General features: G+C 42.5%; 1 protein-coding gene across 1 annotated transcript in view; it reads left to right on the forward strand.

The window, feature by feature from the left end:
- The window catches only part of PTPRT (protein tyrosine phosphatase receptor type T), a 428,744-nt gene that overhangs the window by 384,267 nt on the left and 26,230 nt on the right, over positions 1-18,247 (forward strand). Inside the window, exons 21-22 of the mRNA XM_062505329.1 lie at positions 5,622-5,809; positions 11,385-11,472. Of these exons, the coding sequence (XP_062361313.1) occupies positions 5,622-5,809; positions 11,385-11,472 (276 nt within the window). The remainder of the gene's footprint in view (positions 1-5,621; positions 5,810-11,384; positions 11,473-18,247) is intronic.

An 18,247-nucleotide genomic window follows, 5' to 3' on the forward strand; every position in this document is an offset into this window, starting at 1 on the left:
TGCTCTGTCAAGCCTGCTGTCAGAAGGCTTTGTTAAGGAATGTGCCCTTTCAGAGCTCAGTTGATATCACTAGATAAATGATGTTTTGCCTTTGGTTTTCCATACCACTGTTGGTTTTGTAGATAGAATATTAGTGCTGGGTATTTATCATGTAATAAAGCCTTGACACACACACAAAAAAAGCAAATTATTTTTCATCTTGCACCGTGTGCCTGGTGTAAGGGGAAGAGGTATTAGCCATGCTCTAGTCACCCTTGGAAGATGCCAAAGAATTGACGGCCTTTGCTCTAGTGTGGAGAGACTGTCTCTCTGTGTAATTAAATCTACCATGAACACCACTCAAAACATAATTTATTTTGTGCAAAGGGTGTCACATCACATCTTATCACTTGCCAGGTCTAAGAGAATAAAAAAATATAAGCAGTTATGATAGCCCTGTCACTTCAGCCACAGGAGGAATTTGTGTACATTAAAGCAAAAGTTTTGAGAGAAGCTTCTCCACATGTAGAAGATGACACATTAATGCAGAATTGCTTTCAGTTGTGAGAGGCACGGGTGAGTTTTCTGGACAGGAGACAACACCATACTCTGTGTCCAGATATCCATTTCTCAGTCTGACTATGTTTACAAAACATATTATCTCTATAAAAGCATCTAAAGCTTTAATCCCTAGAGGTGCTATGGATGAGCAGGACCCTTCCCAGCAGCCTTACTGGAATGTTGCACAGGGCTCTGATCATTCAGAGCCACTTCCAGACTGGCAATCTAATTTCTCATCTGCTCTTCATCTTGTCTGTGACATTTATGGAGAAGTTCATCAGTTTTTCTGTGGAGGCAAAAGTATTTATTTTATTTGTCTGTGTAGCACAAAAGTACAGAACACAAGGTGGTGTAGCAGCAGGCAAGCAATAATAATTCACTATCAGGGTTGTTCATCAAATGGGCGAGAATTCCACTGAAGTGACCTCTCCTCCAGCTCCTGTCTGCACGCTGGACTCTGTCTCTTTTTGGCACAAGAAGACCTCAGAGTTGATTTCAACAAGTTCATGATTATTTCCCCAGCAAAGACACTCACAAAAAGCACCTTTTCATAGGCAGGGAGAATTTGTGAATCTGTGAAGTCAGCATTGTTACATGTGCTTATCTGCAGTTACACACTAAACGCATGAACTAAGATACCTGAAGAGTTTCCCAATCAGCCAAGTCATGGAAGAGACAGGGAATCACTAACTTGCTGTCTTCTACAAAATTTCAGGCTGTTAGGTGAACTCTCAAGCTGATCACAGAATGGTTTGGGTTGGAAGGAATTTTAAAGCTCATCTCCTTCCACCCCCTGCCATGGGCAGGGACACTTTCCACCAGACTAGGCTGCTCCAAGCCCCATCCAGCCTGACCTTGGGCACTTCTAGGGATGAGGGATGATGAAAATACCAGCTTCCAGAATCGAAACAACTGACTTGGCAAAGCACATCTTAATTTGGGGAGTAAGAGTGGCACTGAGAAGGTTTAACAAACAAGCTGGCAACACACTTTGCTGTCACAAGCAGCTGATATTAGAAACAATCCTGTCATAAACAGCATGTTCCCAGCCACATGCAGAATACCTGCCTTATTTGTAGCTGCACAAATAGAACTGTGGAAAATTGGAAATTGTTCTAGGAAGGAACCGAAGCCCTGAGCAGCCTGCCCTAATGAGACTTCAGAAGCTCTCAATTGATTTACTTTATCAAAGAGAAACTGAAGAAGTGATTTGATCAGTGCCTGCATGGGTCAGGATTTCAAATGCTCAGAGGGCTCTTTAATCTAACAGAAGGTATAATAAGATTCAGTGCTTGCAATCGAAGCTAAGCAAAATCAAATTGCAATTAAGAAATGTTTAGACAGCAAGGGTAATTAACCATTGCCACAATTTTGGGGGTCAGAATGGTATTACCAGCTCTTGAAGTGTTTTAATTTATTTCTTGGAACAGTATTCCATCTTTGGAATGCAGTGAAATATGGTGGTGTTAGTTCCTATCAAAAGCACAAGGGCATATGACTAGGATAAATGTGCATACAAAATATAGTTTAAAAAAAAACAACAAACCCTGATGCATGATCCTGTACATTTAGTACTTTCTGAGTATTAGAGTGAATTATTTCCTGCAACTTTTCCATTTCAAAAAGAAACTCTATTTTCCTGTTTTGCTTTTCTAACTGAAAACTCACCAAAGGCACACATGGTTTATAAGCACTGCCAAAAAATTTAGTGAAGTCTTGGCCAATTTGTCCTGCAAAGTCATCCTCATTTGCAGGGACTGGGGACATGTCTGTGAAAAGCAGACAGAGAAAAGGGACTGTGAAAGATTACTTTAACTTTCCTTTAGTGCAGAAATTAAAGCAGCAGCCTGACTTTGCTGGAATCTTTGTTGTCTTTCCCAGTAATAATGGTGCCAGAAGGAGTGAAACGTGCATTATAGCTGCAAACAGAAGGAAAAGCAGAGCCTGTTAGCCAGCCCTCCGAAGGCCCTTTTGGTTGACTGTTGTAGCGAGAGATCAGTTTGCTGCCACCTCCCCTCCCACCTGCATTTTGAATTGCTCACAAAATTGTTGCAAACACATCCTGAGAGGTGCCTGGCCCTGCTGAGCGCCTCATTACCTGTGCTTAGCTCCACTGGTGGGGTGATTAGATGGAGAGGGAGTAATGTGTTACTTACATCAGGCTGTATTAGCAGAACATGGAAGTGTTAAGCTCAGCTCACATACAGCAGTTTGTGTCCAGAGAAGCCCCTGTATGTTTTCCTTGGCCCAGATAAAATGCTAGTGGGAGCGACTGAGAGTCCAGGGTTGCTGCTGTTGTTGGGGTTGGGATTTTTGCAGGTAGCACATGCCATGCATGATGTGTTTGTCACAGAGGACTGAAGGAGGTGATGGCCTGAACAGTTTCAGCTGTGTGTCCCAGGGGGGAGAAGAGGGTGACCCACATGGTGTAATGCTTTTCTTTAAGCAAAAACTCCTGTCTGGGTGAGGCACACAAATGGTGCTGCCACAGATCACACTGTGCATTCTTCCCTGTGATGGTGGGCAGGGCTGGCACAGGGTGCCCAGAGCAGCTGTGGCTGCCCCAGGATCCCTGGAAGTGTCCAAGGCCAGGTTGGACAGGCTTGGAGAACCCTGGGATGCTGAAATGAGATGGTCCCTTCCAAGCCCAAACCATTCTGTGCCTCTGTGCAGCAAGACCTGTTCCTACAATCAGCGGGATTTGCACCAATTTTTTTCTCATTGACCAAAGAGACCAGTTGTCACCATGGACTCAAGAGACAGACCCCTTTTTGCTGCTGAGCACCTTTTTATAGTCCCAGCTCCATACCCTGAGTGCCTACCTTAAGGGAAGTTATTCTGGAAAGAAGGGGCCATCACTTTCCTGGCTCTCACCTCTCTCTGTGACACATCTCTCTGAGAAGAGAGCCAAGTACACCAGAATTAAAGGAACTGATGAAGAGAGAAATTAGCAATTGCCTGCAAAGGAGCTGGCTGATCTGAGCTCCATGCCTGTGCTCTGTGTGTGCCCTGCCCAAATTAGCACCAGAACCACACATTAGTTTTAAGACTCCCTCTCGAATTGGGATCTTCTAATGTTTTTTAATTGGGGCTGATAAAAATGTGGCATTACTTGCAGGTTCCTCAGACAAGCCAATTGTGAAATTGGGTTTGTATTAAACCTAATGATGGAAAATTAAGCATAGTATGTCTGTTGGAAATGGTCCGCGATAAAAATCTTCTCCTTTTCATTACAGGAGGTTAATAGGGAATAGGGGAGCAAAGATGCACTGGGAAAGCGAATCCAACTAGGGGAATTAATAAGCCTTGAAATTCCCTCTGTTCAGAGTTCTCACACTGTCATTAGTCAGAGCATTAGGGATGATTATACAAATGCTTTGGATGTTACTCTTCCTTAAATCCCAAATTTATTCACATTTTGTGTGTGAGGGTTGTTTTGCTTGAGCCATAGTTCTGTAAATCTCTGAGTGTCCTGGGAATGTGACTGTGCTTATGAGAACCTGGGACTCAGAAATCCTGAAATTCGGGAGTCTAATCTTCAAAGCAGATGATCACTGTGCTAATTTATTTCAGAGGAGCAGGCTGTGTTCAGCATCTCTGATAATTCACCCCCAGCCGGATTTACGTCCCACTGGTGATGAGCTTGCCCTGCAGCAGTGTCCACTGCTGGCATTCCTGTCTCCTCACAGTCCTGCAGCTAGCAAACAGAGCATATCCCTGCTTTCACATCTTCCCCTAAGCTAATAGTAAAGCAGCTGAAGTGCTGTTTTGTCATATCTGTGCCTTGCCAGCTGCTGGGGATACAGGGGGATGCGCTCAGCTCTCTGCTCCTGCCCACCTTTGCAGGAGGGACACGGGCAGCCCCTGCCCAAACACCACAGTGGTTTCTCAAGCAGAGCAATGTTTCCAAGGGCATTCCAAGACTATTTCTGCCCCACAGAAATCACCCTGAAACTGCAATTTGATTTATTTATTCTTTATCCCTATAAAAACGTGGCCGCTCTCAAGGGGTGGTGTTTCAGCTCTTTGTCAGTGAACTTGCTGTAAGAAACAAACCCTGTATGTGGAAGCTCAAGGGGGGTTTGGTAACAATCTGAGGGAGGTGCTTTTTTTGTTTGCTAGTACCTTGGTTTGGGTAAGGCCAGAAAATTGATGCAGGTTGAATGTGTGAAAGGAGCTGAGCATCTCAGATCCCTGCAATCACAGGAAGAAAACAGTGCTGTATTTGGCCAACTACTTAAATTTGGACAGCTCTTCTAGATAAGTCATTGAATTTTTCATTTAGTCTGAATTACTGTTGTTAAAGGTTGTAACATTCAGTTGTTTGGTTATTGAAGTTATTATTTAAGTTCTTTTCTGTTAGTTCACTGGTAATATTTTGTTGTGCATACAGTTTTGCTGGGGATATGAGGTTGCAATACCATCTGCGTAGTGATAGATTTCTTTAAATTCACTTCTTACAGAAAAAAACCCAAACCTTTTCTATTAAGTTTACATATCTGAATTTAAATTTCTGCACACAAGATAACTATATTTTCATGCTGATTTTTTTTTTCCTGATGATACTACATCTTTGTCATTGACATACAAAGTTTTAGGCCTGAACTGGCAGAGCAGCTGAATTTACCTGACTTATTTGAAATGCTAATCATTTGTTTGCTGTTCACTCAGGTCCCTCTCAGCTATCTCATGCTGTACACCCCAAATCCTGCCTCGAATCTCTTGCTCATCTCTGTGTATTTCTGAGCTCTGTTCTTTGCACGTTTGGGAAGACAGTAGCTACGTAGCTCTGTTGGAGCTGCTGTGGGGAGCTCACCCTTGATGTGCCACATCCTTGTTAGCCTGGCTGGCTGTTCACTCTCTTCCAGCCTTTTTGGGTTTGTCTACTTGTCACAAAAAAATATTCAAGCGTGATTGAGTCTTTCTAGGCATGTCAGATAAGCGTGCGTTTCCTACTCATTTCTTTACTCCCTTTTGCCTGCACCCACCTGCGGCGTGGTGTTAAATAAACAGAGAGAGGAGGAGGAAACTGGAAATATCAGGTAGCTGAAAGCTTGTTTTGCCTCCTGTGTCTCCAACAGACAGCAGCCACGGCGAGCTGGCCCAGCCGACGCTGACCATCCAGACGCACCCGTACCGCAGCTGCGAGCCCGTGGAGATGTCCTACCCCAGGGGACAGTTCCAGCCCGCCATCCGAGTGGCAGACCTGCTGCAGCACATCACCCAGATGAAGAGGGGACAGGGCTATGGCTTCAAGGAGGAGTATGAGGTGAGAGGAACCTTTCTTCACATGGCAGAGTAGGGAAGTTGCACTCACAAAGGGTAGAAGCTTGGGAGAGGAGAGTAGCTGGTTTTGAGAGATTCTTTTTCTTAATTCACCCTCTTAATCCTTTTCTTTCTGATTTTGGTTTTGAGGCCAGGATTTTGCAGCACTATCAGTCTTTTGAGGCCCTCTATTCCAAAGAGAAGGTGTTTCCTACAGCAGTAAGTGGGTGACCCAGTGCTCATCCCTCTGTCTCATAAAGAGCAGACAGTAAATATTCAACAGGTGCTGGGCCCGACACAGGACATGCAGTCCCACAGTCCCTTCCTTATCCTTGTTTTCCGTCAGTAGTGGGAGCCAAGCTGTGAGAAGAGGAAGGGGTTTTGCTTTTTGGGAGCTCCAAGTTCTCTCTCATAATTGATCACATTAAATCACAGTGCAATGACCTGAATACACAGTTGTCAAGTCAAGGGCAGGTATTTGTGTAGCCAAAATGAAGGTGAAATTTTCCAATCTGATCAAACCTCTGGCTCAGAATAGGCTTGACTGATGTCTTCTACCAATTCCATGTGAAGAGAGGAGCAAAGGGCAAGCAGGAAAAATGAAAGCTGCCCTCTTTCCCCTCATCTCTTCCCCCTGCAAGCTGGAATGACCAGGAATATAATCCCCATGACCAGAAAACACGATGTTGGGGATGATTTGGAAGAGGAAAACACCTTTAGAGCAGAGCAAACAGAAGAGGGAAATAGCATCAAACATATGTGAGACTCAGCTCTAGCAAGCGATAATTATAATGAATGTAGTAAGCTCATGGGAAGGCAATAAGAAATTAATATGCATAGTGGCATTAAAGCTATTTAAAAATAATGTAACAGCTGTGAAAATAAGTTACTTAATGAAAACAGCTCACTTTTCCACCCTGCAAGTAAGAGTCCACGGGGTTTGTCTCCTCAGTGCTGAGGTTTGCTCTAATTGAGAGCACGTCTTTTCCTGGTCCTCACCAGGGAGTGTTTTGAAAATCAGATGGCATCAAAAAAAGCAAGTGTTTCTGAAAGTGTATGTTAACCAAGTCTAGGCACTCTTGCTCCATAATCAAGCGTGCTAATTAAACTGTCAATATAAAGGGTTTTATTTAATATTGGAAAAGGGTGATAATTCTCGGAAGGGATTTACTTAGCCCCCCTTGGCCTCCATTTCCATGAGGAGTACCCAAAACTACATTGATCTCAATTACAGATGCCCTAAGACCCAGCTCTTGATGTTCAAGAAGAAAACAGGTGCTGGCATAGATGTAATTTTCTGGCGCTGGCATCGGTAATTATCAAAATAGCACATTAGCATGAAAAATGTCAATGCAACTTTCAGCTCCACGAGCTCTGCCTTCCCCAGAAAGTGCTGTCTACAGACAGATATAACGATGATGACATTACACAGATTTGAATAATTCCTTTCTCTACAAGGAATGGCCTGGAGAATGCCACAAGCTCACGAATCCCCTGTGCCATTCCTCCGATCCGTCCGCTGTAATTGCAGGTGTTCTCCACGGTGGCATCTGGGGGTTGGAGCATGGGATGGAGGCAGCACTTCAGCTCCAAATAGCAGTGAGGAGGATGCCAGGGAGCATGAGAGCTCCTGGAAGGTGGGAGGTTTGAGCTGGTTGTGAGTGGGGACTCAGCCTGGGATCTGCAGGAGCATAGAGCTGCAAAATCAGCTTTGCAAGACTCTTTGCAGAGCAGCTGATCAAATCTCGAGGAGGAATTTGATGTCTCTTTTAAAATGTGTTTTCAGACACTAATATCAGTGTCACCTCCAAATATGCTCTCTTTTTTTTTCTTCTGAGGAGCTGATTTTCTACTTACTTTGCAAATTGATAGCATAAATTGCAGCCTGTTTAGTGACATGTTACCAAATAATTTTACTCTCATGAAAAATCGCTTTGAACTGAGCATATCAGTCACACATGACAATCTCTTATCTCTGTGCTTTCCCATTTCCACCGAGTAACCTGGAAATTGCATTCCATGTTTGTTTAAAGGATGCCTGCACCTACACCTTGGAGCACAGGCAGCTTGTTTTGCTGAGGGCATCTAGAAAAATATTCCTGGTAGCTCCAGGCAGAGCTGAGAAGCAGGATGGGATTGTGTGAGGGGTGTCAGCGCTGGTGTGAAATGAGTGTAAACTGGGTGTGAATAATGGGAGAATCTGTCAGCACTCCCCTGTCTGTGTTATTTTGGGGCTGCCTGCTACACCTGAGGTCAAAGCGTGACTTTGGGACTTTTTGGCTGCTGCCTCTGTGCAGTGATAAAACAAGTGGAACAGAAAAGAAAAATCCTTCAGTGGCCCTGGGTGTAGATGGCCCTGTTTGGGGTTGGGAATAGCCATAAACAATTAAACGGGACACATTTAAATGCCACCAGTTCCTTTTCCAGAATATATCAGCTCTGATTTGTTGGGAGCTGTGGGACCAGTCCCACAGACTTTAGTGTGAGCACCAATTACTGGCTAAGGAGATAATAAGCTTAATTATCCAAACTCATTTTCCACTATGATTTAGGATGTCACTAATGCACATTCTCCTGCTGCATTACTGAGACTGTTCAGCTATTTCAGATTTTGTGGCACCGTTCCTCAAGCATCTTAGTGCTGAGAGCCTTCAGATTGTAGAATTCACCCCTGGACTTTAACCCTCTATTTTTTGCCTACACATTTTCATGTGGCCAGAATAGACCTGGTGGTCTGGGCTATGATGGAACACTGCAAAACGAATGGCTGAAATACCTTTTTTTTTGAGATTATGTTTTTTAGCCTGGGTAATTTTTTATTCTGGTTCCCAGCAGATTTGTGGGAAGAGTTTTTCCACCACTGTTGAGAAAGGAATGCCTTCATGGAGAGGGTCAGGGCTCCATGGCACAGCTTGGGATGAACAGAAAGACTTTGAATTGATGTCGTTGCCTTTGGCAACAAAACTGCAGCATTGAGGTGGATGAGTGAAAATGAAGGATTAGAGTTTTTGTATTTAAATTAAAAGCAAACAGCAAACTAACTAAATGCATCCATCCAAAATTTAAATTGGCTTGCAGTGAGCCTCAGTTTAATGGGAACACTTCAGTTATGTCTGGGCTGTGGTGCTTAGGAAGCTTGATTGAGATGAAGCTGCCTTTGAGAGATCTATCCTTGTAATTTCAGCTAAAATTTAGATCAATTTAGTTTAAAAAGCTTCACTGTAACCTAAATTCCACTAGTGGGAAGATATTTCAGTATAAATTTCACAAAACTTCTCTAAGAGAAGTTTAGAGAGTTTTAGAAGTAGAAAAAGCCTAAAAATCAAGTATAGTTTTTTTGAACACTAACATTCTTCTATTACCAAGTCAAAGAAAGAAGGGAGAGAATTTCCTGTGTAAAATGGATTAAATACCAGTGCCTGAGTAATCTGTCCTGATTTAACATTGCTGATGATGCAGATAGAAGCAGGACTTTTCTTACAATTATAGAGATACTTATTGTATCAAAAAATATGAAGGAACAAAGCATTAGCTACGCTCCTCATTTTCTGGATGCAGGCCCATTATAATCCATATACTTGTCTTCATTTTTAATGTATTTCCAATTCTTGGTGCTGCATTTTTAAGGATCTCATGGACAAATTATTTGGGTTGTACATGGAGTTACTCCAATTTGTTCATCTGGTGTTTATAAAAGTGGGGATACCAGGGGTGCCCCTGCAAAAGTGGCTTGTGTTCATCAGCAACCAGAGCTGTGCTTCTTCCCTTCAGAGCTGGTCAGTTCTGTGGAAAGCAGGGGTTTCTGTGGTATTAAGTGAGATGAAAAATCCTGGGCTCTTAAATCTTTGGAGGCTCAATCAGCAAATATAAAAACATCAATTTCAGTGGAGAATTGCATGTTCAAATCAAGTGAAAGGATATGGTTTGTTGAAAAGGGATTTATTAGACCTGAATATATTTTCTCTAGCCAAGATAGCTTCTCCCATGTGGAAGTCATGAGAAAGGATTTTCTTTTATTTCTTCTTCTTTTCAGATGGCTCTGATTAGGCACCTAATGATTGTTGCCATTCTTGGTCAATCTGCTGTAATTCGATATTAGTGGAAAAATAAGGCACCTTTTTCCTTGGTCTTTGAAGATGATAATGAGCCTTCGTCACCTCTTTTCTTTTTCTCAGGGACTTTTTTTGTTGTGTGTGGGTTTGTTGGTTGGGTATTTTTCCTCAGAAGATGAGCTGCTCTTTAGAAACAATAGTCTGCAAAGGAAATATATGTGTGATCAAAGCCCTCACCAATTACAGAGTTATTACTCTTCCTCCTGGGCTTTTGAATAGGAACTCAGTGCCCCTGTCTTTGTCAGCAGAGCTCCTGGCAGTGCTGCAGTGCCTGGCATTTTCTGTCCTGGAACCCTTTGGGAGAAATTCACAGTGATCGGCTCTGCCAGGGGTTTGCTCATATTAAGTTTAATTGTAACATCAGTGTTGTAGATCCTAATTGTGTCTCTCTGCTATTGCATTCAGGCACATAATAGACCTGGGTAGCTTGTGAAGATGAATATAAATTCATTTTGTAATGAATTTACAGCTGTGTCAAACTACCCGCTGCTGGCTGAGGCAGATGTGATTCTACAATGACTGTGGTATAAATTCTCTGTAATTCCCCAGGGACCAGAAACAATGGAAGTTTCTGGGATGATTTTAGTGATGTAGAATCGTGTAAGGGGGTACATCTGGGAGGAGACAGATCTAGAGAGGCAGTTCAGGAGGGGCTGCTCTCTTCACCAACCCCTTGGTTTTTCCAAGGAAGGCAGGACCATCCTCCAGCCTTGTCCTTTGCCAACAGCTGCTTTCCAGGCTGTGCCTTGGAAATCCCTCCTGGACATGTCTCCAGGATAAAGTGGCTCATTTGGGGGTGTGGAGAATAGTTGTAGGGCTGAGCTGCAGCGAGGGTGGCACTGTGCACTGCCAGTTCCTTTCCCCCTTCCTTCCTCAACTAAAAGAGCAGATTTTAGGAAAATAGCTCTTTATTCTCATGCTTCCTGAGCTTGCCTTACCTCATTTTTCCTCTCTTTCTTACACATGATCAAAAGCCCTGAGCTGCTTTATCTTTCCACAGAGAAATCCAGCGAATGGCTTGTATTGCAGCACCCATTATTAACACAGAAATAGGCGAAACCACTCCATTTTCAGCTTAAATATGAAAGGCTGAGCGCTGGGTTTCAACCATCTGGATTTTCCTAGAGGTATAGTCAGGTGAAATCTCCCCAAGCCTTGTTCTGCAGGGGGATTGAGGCTAACTTGTGACTGTGCAGCCAGAAACAAATTCCCCGTATCTTTTTAGATGAGAAGGAGGAAAATGGTTCTTAGCTGGCAGATGCCAAGAGATTCAAATGGGCTGCACTGAGCTCTGTTTTGCACATTAGTGGGGGTGCCCTTTTCTCACCAACAGCTGTTTCCTTGGTCAGCCACTGAATTATGCAGCTCCTTTATTTTTGCTCTGCTCTTCTTCTTTAGGCCTCTTCCCCCACCTAAAGGCATTGGCCAGTTTTTTAAACCCCCCTCCCCTCATTGTTTATTTTGCAGGCACTCCCCGAGGGGCAGACGGCGTCCTGGGATACGGCCAAGGAAGACGAGAACCGCAACAAGAACAGATATGGGAACATAATCTCCTGTAGGTGTAAATTCACATTAAACTGAGCATTCTGTAAGATCTTACATGTGTGCAGTGGAGAAGGGTGTGTTTCAGAAGCTCACCAGGAGCTGGCTAACAGTGCTGAGCATTCCATCCATTTGTTACAGGCTTTATACCTGGGATTTTGTTTATTTAAGGTTTTTTTAATCCTTATTTTTCATAACTTCACTGCATGATCATGATGCTACACATCTTATATCTGCCTTGCTTTCTGCTTTAGGTTTGTAGCTTGAGGGCTAAATTTTTTGTCACTTTTTATGTGATGATGTCCATTTTCTGTCAATTTTCACCACAAACCCCAGAGTTTCCAGTGCCACAAAATGGAGCACAAAGGAGTTGCAGATAGATCAGATTTTTAGCTGTGACTCAGAAAACAGGTTTTTTCCTTTCTTGTGGTCAGTAGCCAGTGGAGCAGTCACTGCTTGTCCCCAGACAGCTGGTTTGAAGGGTGGAACAAGCTTAACTTCTGCCTCAGGATCATAATAAGGCAACTGAAAATGCACTAAAACTTCTTGGCTTACTTCTTTCAGAGATCAGTTCCTGTTGATGTTCCAGGAATCAATACATAGCAGAACTGCAGGGCAGGGAAGTCTCCATAATACCATTTAGGTCATCTATATTCTCCAAAGCAGGACTAAATTCACCTTCCTCATTCTTGTCAGATATTTGTGAAGCCTCTTACAAAACTGCTCTCCAAAACTTAGCTACCCACAAGCTCTCCAGGCAGTTCCCCAGTGTTTCATTATTCCTGATAATGACTGGGGAGAGGAGGTGTGAGAATTAATTCTTTTCAAGGGCTCCTGAGCTGCATCAAGTTGGAGAAGCCAAGCTTGAAACCATCAGAACAAGAAATCAGAATACAAATGAATGTGCCATAGATTTTCATGACTGGGAAAATCTATAGAATGCTCTAAGAGCAAAATTAAGTCATGCTGAGTGATTTATTTCATACTGTATTTTTTCTTGTGTTAAAAAACATGTTTCTTGTAGAAAAGAAATATATTTTACTAATTTTTTAAAAAAACAAACACATAAAACACCAAAAAAAAAAAAAAACCCCAAAAAAACAGCAACAAGAACAACAAGCCCAAAAACCCAATTTCTTCATAAAGAAGCCTCACACATAACTACTCCCTTCTTTGGAGCCTTGAAATAAATGATTCATGTGCCAGTTTTGAGGAATGACACAGTACATCTCAGTTCAGGGGCCCCGTGGTAAAGATGAAGGAATCTGGAAATGAAGATTGAAGTTTGTGAGCCCCAGTGTGATCCCAGTTCTGCTGCTGGCACTGTACGGTTGTGAGCTGGTCACCAGGTTCACCAGTGTTCTTTTACCCATGTGGAAAATGGAAGTGACACTACTGGAATATTACAATTAGCATGGAAGTTGTCTTCCTTAGTTTCAACTCCACCTTGCTGTGAGCTTTCTGTGTCCCAGTGGCAAAGAGAGACATCCAGACAGAAGCTCTATTTACCCATCTATACAATTAACGCCTATTAAATGGGTCTAAGACAGATGAATCCTCCAGCTACAAACACTGGATCAAAAGTGGAAGTGCCATGGTATGATATGAGGAAGGAAATGTGAAAGAATTTGTTCCTCTGTATGATTTTGAGGAAGCACTTGGCATAATTCAAAAGCAAAGGTGAAAAGAGGCAAAACTGTGCAAAAGCTTCCATCTCATTTATGTTGAAGATGGTCACGAAGAAAACCTTGAACTCCAAGTAAAATGTGAGGAGTTCAAGAAGCAAAATCAAGGAAGATAAATGGGATGTTATCTAAAGAGAAGGTGTTCACAAAGACAAATTGTTGTCTAACGAAGAGTGACGCGAGCCGTTTGGCTCTGAGTATAAATACAGCAGCAGTGCAGATAGGGGGTGGTGAACTTGAATAAGGGAATGCAAAATGCAATCACAGCTAAGGAACAAGAATCTGCACGGTGTAAAGTGTCAGAAAAGAAGTTCAAATTTGAGGATTGTTGGGAAAGATTTTGGAATGGGACTGAGAGGGTAGAATGGGCTTTCTTCTCTTCAAATATCTATCAGAACAAAGAGTTTGAGAAGGAGACAAGGGCTCTTTTAAAAGACAGCAAAGAGAATTTAGAAATATACAATAGTGATATTGAGAAAGCTTGGAAGGGAGAAGGAAAGAAGGATGCCTAAGGAAGGAGCATACCATTCATCAGGTAAAACCATTGCAAAGTTATCAGCTGAGCCTGCAGCCAGACCCCACTGGTGGGCAAGTTGGGCAAACTCCCTGAGTAAAGTCAGGGGCAGGATCCAGAGCAGAGGATGGAAAGCAGAGCTGAGAATAGCAGGGCAGTGGTTCCCTCCAGGCAGGTCATGAACACAACGTGTGCTCTGTGTGTACAAAGTGGGCAAAAGCCTGAGCAGAGGAGGTGGAACACACCTCCTGGTTATACCTCCTCGGTGGTTATACCCCGAGCTGTTCTGTTGTACTTCAGTTGTAGTGGCTGCTGAAACCCAGAGCAGGCGCTGGCTGCCCCTAGCAGTTTATCTGGTAAAAGGCTCCATGTGGCAATAAACATTATTTATTTAACCACGACTGCCATTTCATCACTCCTGGCATGACAAATCCCCTGCCTTTTGGGGAGTGAATTGCAAAGTCAGGTTTTGATCTGACCTCTGCAGCAGCTTCAGAGCCTGGTGTTAAAATGTGGGTTTGCAAGCCCTTGCAATGAGTAGCATTGCTCAGTGAATCACAGCAGATTAGATCTTGTCTTTACAGCCTCATGGGTTACAGGACTGTTTTACTGGCTCACCGCTCTCCCAGAGCTGCATTAACATTCTGCCTCTCTGAAAACCTAGATCACACTGCCAGCCCCAACACCTGCTCTTCCTACATTTGCAAACCAAGGCTGCAGAGCAGCCTGAGAGCTGATCTGTTCATGCAGAGGAGGGGAAAGAGAACGCAAAGAGCGCTCCCAGCTTTTCATGGTTCCCCCATCTGTAACAGTTTCTGGAGCAAGGGAAAAGTTGAGCAGTGGATTTGGGGCCTGCATCAACAGAAATCCACTGTGGATGGTGGGAAGATGCAGACAGACTTACCATGCTGAAGGAAACTGTCTTGCTTGAACTTTTTATTATATGAACAGAGCCCATGAGCTTTGCTCCTACACTTTTATAAAAGCTGTAAAAACAAAGGCAGTTGTGGAGATGCCAGGTTTTTCTTTAGGGAGCACACGTAGGCAGTCTACCCATTTATGTGCTGAAACAAAATTATTTAATTCTGCTTTAGGGCCCAGATATTGAGTCCTTCAAGGAGCATCAGAAAGTGATTGTTGGAGGAGGGATGTTGAGCTGAATCTATTGCAAGAGAAGAGAAAATGTCCAGAAGCTATATGGAACCTTTGGTTCTATTTGATTTCTCTCCATCTTGCCCAGATTTAGAGCCATTACATTACAGGAGAATAAAAACTCAGATGAGAGCTGAGGATGAGAGAAGGTAGGATTGTGTTTTACTTCAGCTGATGGACAGCACTTTCTGTGCCTTTCTTTTTCCCACTGAGGCACCATGGGTTTGAAGTCTCATGATGGTCCTCTAAAAACTATGGAGCTCATGACAAAAAGACAGTAATTTGCTTCGTGCTCTGACTGCCCTATGCTTTGTGCTGGAAAACTGTGAATAAATCAGTGAATTTTGGGGTGGAAGAGATGAAGAAGCTTTCAGCTGGCACACAGGTGGAGAGCACTTCTTGCCCACAGACCGGGATAAGGCATGAAATAAAAAAGCCTACATAGAATTCCAGACTGGTTTGGGTTGGGTTTGGGTTCCAGACTGGTTTGGGTTGGAAGGGACCTTAAGGCTCATCCAGTTCCACCCCCTGCCATGGGCAGGGACACTTTCCACTAGCCCAGGTTGCCCCAAGCCCTGTCCAGCCTGGCCCTGGGCACTTCCAGACACAGCTTGTGCCGGTGCCTGACATCACTATTGCATTTAGAACAGAAATCTTCCAACTTTCAAGAATTTTTATTCCATGATTTCTTCTGTAGTGCCTGAACTCTTGCACATCTGCATGATATCCTTGGAATTTGATCCTGTCAGGGTGGGATTATCACACCTGGATGTTGCCCAGCTCTCATGGCACAGTCCAGGGTCAGCGGGGCAGAAGGGGGAGGACAGAGTGAGGATTAATGATCCTTTTGTCCCAGAACTGGGCTGACTCTCCAGAGCTGTCTGTGTTTCTCCATTCCTGTGCGGGGAGCCCTGGCAGGCAGTTCAGATGAGCTGTGTAATGTTTCGATGGCAAAAGTTGTGTGAGATTATTCCAGCGCCAGTGTCAAAATGAGGCATGGCAAAATTGCAGTGATACTTCAAATGATCACTAATGGGAATTTTGACAGGAGTTTAAAACTGTAACAATTTTGTGCTAAAATGGGAGCACCGAGCTTTTCAGTGAAATTCATGTCATTTTTGAAGTCTGTTTTAAGACCAATTTTCACTCAAACTATTCTTCATATAAATTTAGAGTTCTGCTAACTTGCAGAAGGACTGGAGTAAACAGGGAGAAATAAAACAATTTACACATTTTGGGTTTTTTGGGTTTTTTCTGTTTTTTTTTTTTTGCTTTTCTTTGTTGTTGTTTTTTTGTTTTTGTTTTTGGTTTTTTTTGTGAATGCAACTTTTTTTTCCTGTTTTCCCCTCCATTTTTAATGTTTCTTAAAGTCCATTTTCAACACACAGGGATATGATGTCTGATAAATTTAGTGAAGAGCTGAGCAACACTTTCATTTCAGTCTGCCAAGAATGCTGTGTCCTTGGCTAGAGGAGTCCTGTGGAAAAAGAGAAGAATCAAAATAAGTTTTAACCATTGGGAGAAGATATAATAAAGGCATTTGCTGTTCTTTAAATAGCCCTTTAAAATCTGCAGACAAAAAATCTAAGTACGAGATCCTTACTACTAAGAGCATAATAATTTGCGCTTTTTTTTTTTTCTTAAGTCAAATCCCAAAGTTTGATGGTTTTTTTGTGGAAAAAAGAGATTTACAAGGGAACTTATTTTATGAACTTTTATCCAGACTGTTCTCCTAAACTTTGGAGCAAGGTTAAAGCTACCATTAAGACATCATTAATATTTTGTGTGCTTCACATATACATAGATTTTTTTTTTTTTCCTGCTGCACTGTTCTCACTTGTAAGAGCAATAAATCTCCCTCAGGAATTAATCTCATTTTAGTAAAATATGCAATGAAATATTTTGAATTCTGTCCTCTGAAAGCAAAGTTCAGCTTAAAGCATTTTTCATTTGGTCCCAAAATATTATTAGACCTGAATATCTCCTTTTAAAAACAAAAACAAAAATAGCATTAATCTTCAGTTAAATTTCATCATTTATGTTTTTTCCCCATATTTGACTTCAAAAATACAAAGGGAAAAAGGAAAACAAGCCAAAAACAGTTTTTTTGCACCTACAGAGCATCTTTTCCTTAGCCATAATTATCCATAATTGCCTGAAATCATGGAGTCTGCTTTCCAGTTCTTCCCCATTCAGCTCCCTCTGGATGTATTCATCCTGCCTGATTTAAGTTTCTGTCCAAAGAGCGGCTCAAAGTGCTGAAACTTAATTTTAATGTTTGGCTCCATTAAATGAAGAGAGGCAGGTGCTTCCTCCAGGGTTATTTAGAGCGCTCCATCTACAGAAACTGTGTGTGTCCCTCATTAAAAAATGAACCTCAGATCCTTTTCCCCTGTCATTGGGGACGTTTTTTGTCTCATAGCTTTTGGTTGTGTTGTTGCAATGAGTTGAGACTTCCAGAGTGGTGTTCTCTTGGGAGGAATCAGTAAATGTTCCCCTCCCGGGCATTCGCTCCACGGTTTGATTTTTCTTTGCTTTTTTCTCTGTGGCTCCTAACAAACTTAGTTTGCTGCTTGGAACTGCAAGTATGAAATTGTCTTCGGGAGTTTCCCTGTATTTCATCCACATGTCCAGTTTAATCAGCTCTTTGTCTGTCTTTGTGAATGGCTCTAAGTATAAATTCTTTTGTTGTCTGCCTAACCACATGAGTTACTGGGACTCCTCGTGCTGCTGCCTTGAGTGCAGGTAATTGGGAACATCAGCACTCTGAGAAATATTCCCCCTTCCCTGTGTCTACAATGGTTATATTTATTAATACAAATATAGCAAAGCTTTTGATGGATTCACCTGCAAAGAACCTTCTTTGAATGCAGATATGGGATTTGATAAACGCAGCAATGTGGTTGTATTTTTTGCTAGGTGTGTAAATCTCCCCCAAAGGCTGCACAGAGTAGAATCATTCCTTTACATGGCCAAATGAATATTTAATATACATCCAAGTCTTGGTTTTCAGAACTGCTCACACATCTGTCTTCACAATTATTATCTGATTCTACATTTAATTAAGACATGACTAAACCCCTTTTGACTGAGTTACTGCAGAATCACACCTCATATTTTTATGTTCCATTGCTATGATTCTTTTTAATTGAATGTAAATCATGCTTAGGCCTGTGTTCTGCAAAGTGCTGCTAAACATTAATGCTGCTCTGACTGAGAGCTATGCTCCATAGAGCTGGTGGGGAGGAAATAAACTTAATGGACTCGATATTATACTTCTTTTTAAAAAATCATTTAAAAATGAGCACAGCATGGCCAGCAGTGACCCCCATAACTCAGTAGCCTCTGCCAAGCAACTGGCCCTTAGAAGCAGTTCTACAATTAACTGCATGCCAGTGCTGGGATTGCCAGAGCAAATCACATCAGCAGCCTGGCTC

Source organism: Cinclus cinclus, chromosome 18 (assembly GCF_963662255.1).
Source record: "Cinclus cinclus chromosome 18, bCinCin1.1, whole genome shotgun sequence".
Taxonomy (NCBI): domain Eukaryota; kingdom Metazoa; phylum Chordata; class Aves; order Passeriformes; family Cinclidae; genus Cinclus; species Cinclus cinclus.